Source organism: Budorcas taxicolor, chromosome 15 (assembly GCF_023091745.1).
Source record: "Budorcas taxicolor isolate Tak-1 chromosome 15, Takin1.1, whole genome shotgun sequence".
Lineage (NCBI taxonomy): Eukaryota > Metazoa > Chordata > Mammalia > Artiodactyla > Bovidae > Budorcas > Budorcas taxicolor.
In genome coordinates, this window is record NC_068924.1 from 55,845,056 (window position 1) to 55,857,652 (window position 12,597).

The window sequence follows — 12,597 nt, forward strand, 5'->3', positions numbered from 1 at the left end:
TTCTCCAATGCATGAAAGTGGAAAGTGAAAATTGAAAATGAAGTCGCTCAGTCGTGTCCGACTCTTAGCGACCCCATGGACTGCAGCCTACCAGGCTCCTCCGTCCATGGGGTTCTCCAGGCAAGAGTACTGGAGTGGGTTGCCATTGAGGTAGCTATTCTCAGCAAGGATAAAGATTAAAATTCCAGACGTACAAAACGTAGGTGATCCATATTAAAGAGAGAGAGAGCTGTAAACAATCACTTTTACCATATGGTTCATAAGAAGGAAGAGGGTACTTATCACTGTATTGAAAAACTAAAGAAGGAAATGCCTGGATTCCTCAGCCCCGGGAGAGGCTTGCCTCTCCTCTTAATTCCTGAATATTCAGGAATTAATAAGGAACAGAGGATTCCTGACAGATCCAAAACAGCACACAGGAAGCCTCCTGTTAAATGCTTCCTGACAGTCATCCCTAGCAACGGGGGCAGAATGAGTCTAGGAACTGAGATTTGAAAGTTCCTGATTTGGCTGGATCCAGCGAATTTGGGCATTAGTTAAAATAACACAGGTGTGACAGTTGCACTTTCAATTTGTGGGGTATTTTTCTCCCTTAAAAAAAGACTCCATGGGGAGGGAGGTGGGAGGGGAAAAAAAAAAACTCCAGAGCTTTTATGCAAGCTTAAAAGTGACTGTGTCGTTGGTTCTGAACTTATTTTTTTTAAGTGCTATGAGAAAACAAGGAATTCTTTCTGTCTGGATCATGACAGAGCATTTATCTTGTTTACTTTTAGTTACTGTGTTTCTGTTTACAGCTCATGAAATACTCTCATCAGAACAAAGGTCCCAGCACTGATAAGTGAAACCACAAACCCAAGCAAATAGCAGAAGCCAGAGTCCATTTGAATTGTTAGAAGTCAAGTTCAGGCCTGACCCTCCTGAGAGTCCTTTTAACACTGATTTGTCATAGCAGGTAGCTGACAAGATTTACCCCCAAGGACCAGAAACATGGGCTGCGTCATCGAAAAGGCAGAAGTGCTGGATGGAGCTCACTTGATGCGAATCATCTGGCAGGATGGTACAGACTCTATCTACCCAGCTGTGTGGCTCCGGGACAACTGTCAGTGTCCCGACTGCTACCTTGATTCGGCAAAAGCACGGAAACTTCTTATCGAAGCTCTTGATGTGTACGTCGGGATCAAAGATTTGATGTTTGACAGGAAAAAGGTAACTATCTCCAAATTATCTCTCCCTGCTTTCTCAACTTAAATAAAAGGTTTAGACTCAAATAATTCAAATAATGAATTATATTGTATTTAATGTATGTATATATTAAATATCAGAGTCAGGAATGTGCTCAATTAGTCATGTCTTGGCAACCCCATGGACTATAGCTCACCAGGCTTCTCTGTCCATGGAATTTTCCAGGCAATGGCAATCCACCCCAATACTATTGCCTGGAAAATCCCATGGACAGAGGAGCTTGGTAGGCTACAGTCCATGAGGTTGCAAAGGGTCAGACATGACTGAGCGACTTCACTACTACTGCTACTACTCCAGGGTATCTTCCCAACCCAGGGATCAAATCTGCATCTCCTGTGTCTCCTGCATTGGCAGGCAGATTCTTTAACACTGAGCCATGTATAAAAAAACAAGATTGCATAGTGCTTGGTGCCAAGTCAGCATGCTCACTAAGTGAAAGCTTCTGCTATTATTATTACCACTTTTATTACTACTGCTATTATCTTTAATAAAATATACAAAGTTGCTCATTATTCCTTCAGTGAGTGGCAGCCTTGAAGGTACAATCAAACTATTTCTCTAATATAGGGAGTGCTCCTTACCTCAGTTTACTCATCTAGAAATGAAGGATGCTAACAAGATTTGCTCCTAGAGATGATGTGAAGATTGAATGAGATAATATGCGTAAAATGTTAGCATGTGGCTGGCATACAGTGAGCACTCAAAAACTTGCATTGATTAATATTTTTAGTCAAATTCATGAGTAGACGTAAAATACTTCGTATGGGATTCCTGACAGCTCAGCTCTCAGAACCACAAAGCAGACATAGCCCTAGCCTGTTTCTCTTCCAAATTTGCTAGGATGGTTATCAGAAAAGGAAGTGTGACCAGCAAGGTCATCCACCCCCACCTGTCTTCATCTTGAATCAAGGACTTTACTGCCAGAGTTCACTGCTTGCTAGCTGTGGGATTTTAACCATGTTATTTCCTCTTACTTGCCTCACCTGAAAATGTGAATATTAGTTATAGCTTCTCCCACAAGTTGTATGAGGACTAAGTGAGTTATGTTTATAGTGCTCCTTGTAGAGTATGCACTCAAACTGGTGCTATTCCTCCTATTACTATCTACCTCATTATCATCATTACTATTTCTGATATTATTGGCAGGAATCTTAATTGATCTCTGACCTCAAGTCATCACAGAAAGTTCAGGGACCACGGGTTTTAAGACTATGAAACAAGAACTTCAGATCTAGCCGGGTTTTGTTTCTCGTGTATTTAAGGGGCTTCAGACCTCAGCTGTATCTCCTTGGCGTTCAGTTTCTTCCTTTGCCAAAAGTTTATTCTATGCTTTTGAGTATATAAGTTAAAAAACAGAAGGAGAGAAAGCAAGAGCTAATTTGATTCTCTGATAGCCTTAAATAACTTTCAGAAACAGCAATAACAGAGAACCAAAGTACATAGAAGCACAATATATGTTTATGTGATATTTGCTTTCTGTGTTATAAGGTTCATATCATGTGGCCAAATGACCATCACAGTGAATATGGAGCTGATTGGCTGAAGAAAAGATGCTTTTCACAGCAGGCCAGAGAAAGACTCCAGAAAGAATTGTTTTTGCCAGGTAACCTTGCTTCGGTTTTCGGATTTTAACCTTTAAACCTCATATGGTAAAAAATTTGCTCAGAAGCAAATTAAAGCCCTTGTACCCTGGTTAAAATATTATTGTAATTTATGTGGAATGTTTAATGATTTACCACACAGATCATGCAAGTAGAGATGGAAAGAAACATAGAGCAGTTCTAGACATTCTAGAACTTGGAATTTTCCACCTCAAAAGAGAAGAAATTTAGCAAATTTGTATCCTTGTCATCTAACATGAAAACCTTCACTCCACAGACACTCCGTAAGTGTCCCTGCAAAGAAGCAGGATGAATCAAAGGCACACTTGTTCCTTAACAGTTTTATCTGAGGCCAGAAAAACACAAGATCAACAAGGCAGATATTTCTAAACTGGCATCCACACATAAAATTATGTGATCTGTGAACCTCATGAAATAGTATACCCAGCATTGAATGTGCATGTGAGTGTGTGTGTCAGGCTTGTGCACAGCAAATTGCTTGGGGAGAGTTTGTATGCCTCTCAAGGGAATCTGTGACCACAGAAATATTCAGAAAATCTCCACTAGACAGATTCAGTCAAAAGGAAGACTTCATTCTTTTAAAAAAAAGCCTTCTTTTCAGTCTTTTTTCTTTTTTATTGAAATATAGTTGATTTACAATATGTGTTAATTTCTGCTGTACAGCAAAGTGATTCAGTTATACATATAAATACACTTTTATTATATTCTTTTCCATTATTGTTTATCACAGGATGTTGATATAGTTCCCTGTGCTGTCCAGTAGGCCCTTTTGCTTATCCATTCTACATATAATAGTTTGAATTTGTTAACCACAAACTCCTACTCCATCTTTCCTCCAATCTCCTCTCCCTTTTAGCAACTATGAATCTGTTCTCTATGAAGAAGGTTTTAATCTTGACCTGAAATACAAAATAAGTACTTAATAAGATAGAAAGTTATTTTTTAAATACGACTTTTCAGAGATATGCAATAATACAACTCAATCAGAAGTGCTGGGGAGAAGTGGGAAGTAGTAATACTTTGTGCATGCTCAGGCATGCCCATCTCTTTGCAATCCCATGGGCTGTAGCCCACCAGGCTCCTCTGTCCCTGTGATTATCCCAGCAAGAATACTGGAGTGTGTTGCCATTTCTTGCTCCAGGGGATCTTCTTGAGCCAGGGATTGAACCCGCGTCTCCTGAGGCTCCTGCATTGGCAGGTGGATTCTTTACCACTGAGTCACCTGGGAAGCCATTACAACTTTATTCTCTGTGTATTTTGAAGATTTGTGTCATAAGATGATGTGGTCAAAGGCAATTTTGAGAACATGCTGATTCTTATGTATTTACTAGAATCTTGACTTGCACAAATCCACTAACAAGGTAAGCTTCCTTGAACACTCTTTTCCACTGTTAACCAGATATATTGGACCACTGTCCCTCTGAGCAACTGATCGGCCTTATCGGATTTTGCAACACATCTCTTCTTGGGATTCTGGGTCATATACCACGACACAGATTTTTACCTTACTGCTTTCAAATCTGAAATTCTCAAACTTGTATGGTGACTCTGCCTGGTTTTCAGTGCTAGACTTACAACAGTGTCTTAGGTATGGAGATATTACTAATTTGCCCACTAGAACCCTACAGCTTCACCTTGACCCATGGTTATCAATAGGGTGTGATGTGGTCCCCTTCCTGTTCAAGGATAGGTCTCCATCCCTTAATCTTACCCTTCTGACAACTGACAAAGTTTTGCTCTAGTGCTTTCTGTCTAAACCATCAGAAACCCATTTTCCTCTTTATCTAGTCAAGCTAACTGGTGGAATCCAGATGGATATCCAAGGAAAGATGCTTTTCCTGCCTTCCCCCAGTGAGTTCACGGCTAGATTCTTCAAAGAGTCTCCAATTACATAACTGAATGGAAACTGTCTGGGTCAAATAGTAATATCACAAGTGTATTATTTTTTTATTATTTATTTTAGATTTCTTCTGGTACTCAAAATATTTTTCCTTAACTCTGCCTTAATTTTGTAACCCCATGGGATTTTACTTTCATTTCCTTCAAGTTCTTTTGATGATCTCAGGGAATAAAAGCCAACTTTCTATTATTACAGCTTAAGCTTTTAAGCATTGTAAAAGTGTACGGCCACCCCCTCCATTAATATTTCTTGACAAGCACAGTTTTATAGCTTGCATTTCTCAGTACTATCAGGCAGTAGCAGGACGGAAATGATAGTACTTTCAGTTCAACAGTGGAAAAAACAGGTCACACGGACAGGCTGCAATCAGAAATAATATAAGGAGAACTGGCTGTTATTTAGACAATGGAAACTATTTTAATGGTTTAAAACAAGATCAGATTTTTAAAATATATTCTCAAGCTGTGTGGTTGGTAGGTAAAAGAAGAAATTAATGGATCATTTTGGAAATATTGCTTCTGTGTCTTTTTGCCTGTAGAATTTGGCACCTTATTTCCCTGCCATTGCGTATTTTCAAACATTCATACTCAGAACAAGTAAACAGACTCAGTTACATTTGCAAAAGAGCTTTGCTTTCAGTCCTCAGTGGCAGTGTTTCATCTGTTGCTCTTTCCTTAGAGTGAAGAAAGATTTTTAAAATCTGGTGTCAAGATGCAGATTACTTTTCCTTGATTTTCCCTTGGCATTAGATGTTGCACTCAGAAATGGAAAGACCATCCACCAGAAAAAGCTCTTGTCATGGGACAGTCACAGCTGGGAAACATGGATAACAATCATTCTCTCATACATTTCTATTCAATTGCACCTATCTTGTGCTGAAAACTGTAAGGAAATACCAAGTTTTAAAAAGACATATTGCAGGACAGCAATAAAGTCTTTCTTTGGCCACCCGATGCGAAGAGCTGACTCATTAGAAAAGACCCTGATGCTGGGAAACACTGAAGGCAGGAAGACAAGGTAATGACAGAGGATGAGACAGTTGGATGGCATCACCAACTCAATGGACATGAGTTTGAGTAATCTCTGGGAAGTGGTGAAGGACTGGGAAGCCTGGGGTGCTGCAGTCCATGGGGTCATAAAAGAGTTGAACACAACTGAGAAACTGAACAACAGTAGAGACGCAGACTTAGAGAATGGATTTTTGGACTCAGTGGGGAAGTAGTGAGTGGGATGAACTGCAAGAATAGCATTGACATATATACACTGCTGCTGCTGCTGCTAAGTCGCTTCAGTCGTGACCGACTCTGTGCAACCCCATAGACGGCAGCCCACCAGGCTCCCCCGTCCCTGGGATTCTCCAGGCAAGAACACTGGAGTGGGTTGCCATTTCCTTCTCCAATGCATGAAAGTGAAACGTGAAAGGGAAGTCGTAAAATAGATAGCTAATGGGAAGCTGCTGTATAGCCCAGGGAGCTCAACTAGGTGCTCTGTGATGACCTAGAGGGTTGGGAGGGAGGCCCAAGAGGGAGAGGGTATATATATATACTTATAGCTGATTCACATTGTTGCACAGGAGAAACTAGTTCAATATTATAAAGCAATTATATTCCAATTAAAAATTTTTTTAGAAAAACATGGATTCTGCCCTAGAGGATTTATCCCACCTAGGAGGGGACATCAGCCATGGAAACAAATAAGTATAGTACATTATTTTTAGTACATGAAGACATGCATAGAAGATTTATTAGAATGCAGAAGGACTCTGAAGAGATGAGAAAATGTGACTCAAATAAGACCTAATACTTGAACTGGGTTTTGAAGAATCCATTTGTTAGACAAAGATAGAAAGTAAGTAAATTATCAACAGAGAAAAGAGCAAAGTATAATAGAGCAGGGTAGGTTTAGGAAACCACAATTAATTTAATATGGATAAAGTTACAATTGTTAGGCAACTAAGAAGGAAGTGGCTTAAGTGCCCTAGTAAGAGGCTGAATCCTAAACCCTAAGGCAAGGAAATTTGCTTAGTACCAAGGTCAAGTATTTTTCCTTCTGTTAGTTTTTCAGGCTGATTCTCTTCTTATAAGGCCAGAGAAATGATTGTTTATAAATTTAAGAAGATGGCTTTATCTATTTTTTTAGGATGCATTTTACATTTTCATTTTTTTAGGATGCATTTACATTCAGGATGATTTTTACCAAACACATATAATTTCTCAAGTGCCTGTGAGATTGTGAATGTCTCCTTAGCTTCCTTTTGTTCTTAATGCATTTTACCCTTCCCTCTTCCAGTGTACCCCTTTGGTTTTTGGTTTGTATTTATCTTATTAAAGAGGGTGAAGAGATCAGATCTGTGATGTAGAAAAATCTTGGTCATGGTCATCTGGGCTGGATGGATTGGTGTGGGGAATGCTCAGGAGCACGGTAACCATAGCATGATCTAGAAATCATCCTGTAAGAAATATTAAGAACTTAAACTAGGGAAGTAGCAGAGAGCACAGAGGTAGTATTTGTACTCAAGAAAAATAGATATTAACCTGGAGGACAGGAGGTTCTGGCCCTCTAATCTTTACCCATTTAAAACGAAGCCTAGCATGTGTGAATGTTTCCAAATAGATGGATGTAACTGAAGATTTTAATAAAACATTGGAAATATGAAGAATTTTTCTGAAATTGCTTTTTAGCTTTCATGAGAAATTGGCATAATTATACAGTGATTTTTGGTGACTAACTTTAAGATGCAAAATTCCCAAAATAAAACTGATAGGACTAAAATAGAAAAGAATCAATGCACAATGTGATCTTTTGTATATGAACCTAAATATCTGTTCTTTTTATTAACATGTGGTGGCAGAATGAATGCTTGTTTTCCTAGCTATCTCCTTGAATTGGTACTGAAATGTTTGTGTATTACTCTCTGACATCAGTAATATTTGTTATCGCAAATTGAGATTTAAAAGGTTTTAATTTGAAGAAAATCTTTATGCCATAGAAGCAATCTGCTCAGTTTTGTCAGCAATCCAGAAACTAAGTACACAGTACAGTCAGAAAAGAATATTTCTCTTCATTTCCATATGCCCCTCTTCTATCAGAGCAAGCCTTCACCTATGTACTTCATCAGATTACAACCCTTCAGTCCATAGCTGTGACTTCCTTCTTTGTTTCAAAAGGAATATGCCACAGAAGGAACTGAAAACTCTCAAGTAGCTATAAGGGCTCTCTAAGATCTCTGTGGTGATTTTGCATATGGTTAAAAAAATAAAAACACACAGAGCTCCCCTTTCTAATAGAGGGCCATATGTGTCCTTGAAGATGAAGATTTTCATTACAGTGCAAAGAATAGAATTGGTTTGGTACACAGCCTATTTTTATAGAAATTTGCCCAAAAAGCAAAAGTTATTATCTTTTTAAAAAATGAGCAAGTAATGTACACAACAAATATGCCCAATTCCCACATAATAGTTCACCCATATCCCTAAACGTTGCCCCATCCTTCATCCATTCTTAAACCCTCAGATGTGGGAATTAGCAGGGCAAGTCGGGGATGGAGTGAAGGTATCTGTTTCACTTATTAGTTGGTGATTATAAAAAGGACTGGGAGGGTTTTTTTTCCCAAGCTATGTTAGAATGTTCCAACTGTATGAACTACCAGTCAGAATGGCTTCAGAAGAGCTCTGTTAAAACAGATGCATCAGAGCAATCAAGCCACTATGTCACATTGCCAAATATATTGCCTTCCCAAGAAAGACCTAGGAAAAGTCACTCAGGCGCACACTCTGATGCACAGATGGGAGAATGGCCCAAAGTCTTCGTATTCTTAGAAAGAAAGTCTCTATTTTGCCCGCCATATGTGAAATGAACCTATCAAGTTTCAGAGAAATGTGTTTGGGGCTTTGATGAAATGAATACAGGTATCTTAAATGCTTGTAAGTTTACAAATGCATATTTTGCTGCCCTTTTTCTCTGTGCCTTAGTGATTTCTTTCAATATGTCCTGTTCTTTTCTGAATCACATATCATTTGTTATCACACTGTTTCTGCATTGCACTTGATAAACGAGGGCATAATATCTGAAGGGTCTAACATCCCTGTGGACTGTAAGTCAGTGAGTCCAAGATGGGAGATTCGCAGTCTGAGAAGCATCCTGCAGTGTTGTGTAGCCAACAGAAGCCCCCAGGCTGGAGGTTGTTTCCACAGGCGTCTGCCTAGTTTGGGGTTCTACTTGTAAACTCTAGGTCAGATCTTTTTTCTTTTATGTTTTTTTCATCTCCATTCATACTTCCAGCTAGAAAACACATAATCATATACTCGGAGATATGTATTAAAGTATTAAAGATAAAGTCTGTTTTGAAGCTGGACACATTACAGAAATACAGGGTGGGGGAAGTCCTGTGCACTACATCTATTACTTTTTTAAAATTGTTAGGTAAGAAACATTAATTATATATTTTTTAATCATTTTTATTATTTAACAACTTTATAAATTAAACTATCATATCATCATCCAATGTTAGTGTAAAATAGGACTTTGAAAAGCTCTTGTCTTCAAAAAGTTGATATCTTCAAAAGCCTTGAAAAAGTTTGAGGATATTTTTGAGAATCTAAAGTAAATCTGTTTTGAGGAAGAATTATTATAGTCTATTCCCTTTTCATAATTTTTCAGTATACCTACCACGTCAAAAGTTAAGGAAAATATACTAATTTCTTTATTCTTGGAAAAGTAATTATCTAGAGTTACACTAAAGTAAATTTATTTCTTTTATTTCCCTTCTCTTTCAAATAGGGAAAAAGTAAAGTGGGCTTTCTCCAATGAGTGAAAAGTTTCCATTTCTCACAAATAAGACTTACTTTTTCTTGCAGCATGGGAATAAGTTTTGTAACATTGGCAATTGGATGGCAAATTTAGAATTTATAAATTAAGAAAATTCCAAAGTGTGGCAATTTCAAGAAGTAAAGTTGGATTGCTTTCTATGCTGGCTTCACTTTTACCAAACCTACCTATAGGCACATAAGTTATATATTTAATGTCATTTCTGTTAGTGCGTACACATTAGGAGATTCACCAACTGAAAAGAAAAAAAAATGGACAACTGATTCTGATTAAAAAAACTATCACTTCTCACTTCTGGTTCTACTCTGTTCTTCAAGATGGCAGAACATAGTGCAACAAACATAGTTTGGAGTAGTAGATATCGTCCTCATACTTAAATTTCTTAGATTCCAGTTCCGAACTTTCAATATGCCCATGGAAAAAAATTAGTTTTAATTTCTTCTTAAATTTTTCTATCCCCATAAGGAAAAAAAAGATTTTTGAAAAGACTTTTGATGTTGCTGTTCACCCATTCTGTTGATTTGCCTACTTTCTAGCTGAGCAAATTAGATAAATAGTTTTTAGTCTCTATTCCATTCAATGATTTCTCTAACTTTAACCTTTTGCTCAGAATTCTGTATTTTTCCCAATCTGTAACTTTGCTTTGAATCAAAAGAACAGTATAACACTGATTTAAAAGTACTCTAGAACCTAAGTCTTGCTAGATCTGTGACCTTGAGCAATTTTCATAACCTTTCTTGTTCCCAAATCTTTATCTGCACAATGGAGATGGGACCTGCTTACAGCCTTGAATAGCACCACACTGAGTGAAAAACGATGTCTCACTTTACGTATGACCTCACTTCATCTTCAGAAGGTTCCCTTGAAAGCAGTTGTAAATATTGATAACTATAGAGAACAGCCTTGAGAGGCTTCTTGACCTTCTTAAATAGTATATCAGTTTACAGGAAAAGAAAAAAAAAAGTACAATCCTATTTTTTTTCCGTCAGCTATCAAGCTTCCATGTTCATTGCCTGTTTGCCCAGAGAAGACTGACATTCAAAAGGCTATAGGTGAAAAAGATTGTATAAGTTGTCCATCAAAGCCTTTTGTTATCTCATACTTGAGTTACTGGAATAACATGGCCTCTGTCTTCACCCCCAGCTTGCACAACCCTGCAGGGTTATCCTCCGGATGCCCATAATTATCTTCCCTCCCCCAGCCCTGGTGATTCTCCGCAGCACAATACAGTCCAAAGTCTTCCCTGGGACTTTCTAATTTATCCCGCAATCTAGATCCCCATCCACAAGCATGTGGAATCTTACTTTTGTCCAAATTCTGCTTGTTTCCCCAATCACTTACTCTATTCTTCTGCCTGGCTAAACTTCACCTCTCCATCCTGCAAGAGCCAGCTCACATCCAGTGGACCCTTTTACCAACAGTTCCACCCTAGATTTATAATTATCCCTGGGACAAACTGGCTCAGTGATAAAGAACCCACCTGCCAATGCAGAAGATGTGGGTTCATTCCTCGGGTTGGGAAGATCCCCTGAAGAAAGAAATGCCAATCTACTCCACTATTCTTGCCTGGAGAATCCCAAAGACAGAGGAGCCTGGTGGGCTACCATCCATGGGGTCACAGAAGAGTCAGATAAGACTTAGCCACTAAACAACAACAACAAAGTCAAACTACAAAATATGGACCAGAAAGCGAGCAAGTCCAGAAAATGGACATAAATTCACTGGTAACACTAAAATGCAAGGCTGTGGTATAACAATGGAAGCTATACATTTTTCCAAAAGAATTTTGTTAGAATTTGTTAGGAGAGGAAGTGAAAGAGGATGGTGTGCCAAAAACATGCTTCCCCTGTAAAACAGCACAGTGTTACAAAAGGAGAACAGCTTTGGAATCAGCAAAGGGGCTTTGACTTTCTGCTCTGTGAACCTTACGTGTCATAAATTATCTGACTCTCACTTTTTCCAAATGTAAAAGAGGCAATGCCTCTCAGCTGTGGGATGTGAAGAATAAGTGGGAAAAAGTAAGTGCTGTGCTTAGCTCAGTGCCTGGCACACTGTGGCTACTCAGATCCTGTTAGGTCCTTTCCCTCCCCTTCTCCTACATAAAGAGCCATGGACATAGCAGAGGTGTAATAAAGAACATCTGAGCAAGGATAAAAGGAGAGAGAGAGACAGCATCATGACCATGCCTTATGCATGAGTTCCCCTTGCTGCTGCTGCTGCTGCTGCTGCTAAGTCAATTCAGTCGTGTCTGACTCTGTGCGACCCCATAGACGGCAGCCCACCAGGCTCCCCCGTCCCTGGGATTCTCCAGGCAAGAACACTGGAGTGGGTTGCCATTTCCTTCTCCAATGCATGAAAGTGAAAAGTGAAAGTGAAGTCGCTCAGTCGTGTCTGACTCTTCGCTATCCCATGGACTGCAGCTTACCAGGCTCCTCCGTCCATGGGATTTTCCAGGCAAGAGTACTGGAGTGGGGTGCCATTGAGTTCCCCTTACTTGAAGAATAATCATATTATAATCCTGGTTAAACCCTTGAGAGTGACTCAGAAGTGAATTATTGCCATGAAAAGGATTTCACTCATTCAGACACTGATTTTAAGTCTGGGCTAAATTTTTTCTACCTGACGGTTTTCTTTAAATAAAACTAAGGAAGGCAGTGAAAGACTGGTCAACTTTGACCCTAATTCCAATCAGGTCTGTAAAAATGTTTGCTGAAGCTAGGATGATCAGCAAACTTGGGGAAAAGCGATGTTATCTACTGGTTAGTTAAGTATTATTAGCCAACCACTACTATTCGATATAGTTTTGTAAGTCCTAGGCACAGTGTCAGAGAAGAAAAAGAAATAAAAGAAATCCAGATTGGAAAAGAAGAAGAAAAATTCTCACTGTTTGCAGATGACATGATCCTCTACCTAGAAAACCCTAAAGACACCACCAGAAATTTACTAGAGCTAATCAATGAACATAGTAAAGTTGTAGGATATAAAATTAATGCACAGAAACCTCTT

General features: G+C 38.8%; 1 protein-coding gene across 1 annotated transcript in view; it reads left to right on the forward strand.

The window, feature by feature from the left end:
* Nucleotides 1-987: 987 nt before the first annotated feature.
* Nucleotides 988-12,597, forward strand: part of BBOX1 (gamma-butyrobetaine hydroxylase 1) — a 63,325-nt gene continuing 51,715 nt past the window's right edge. Inside the window, exons 1-2 of the mRNA XM_052653317.1 lie at nucleotides 988-1,206; nucleotides 2,731-2,845. Coding sequence (XP_052509277.1) covers nucleotides 988-1,206; nucleotides 2,731-2,845 — 334 coding nt within the window. The remainder of the gene's footprint in view (nucleotides 1,207-2,730; nucleotides 2,846-12,597) is intronic.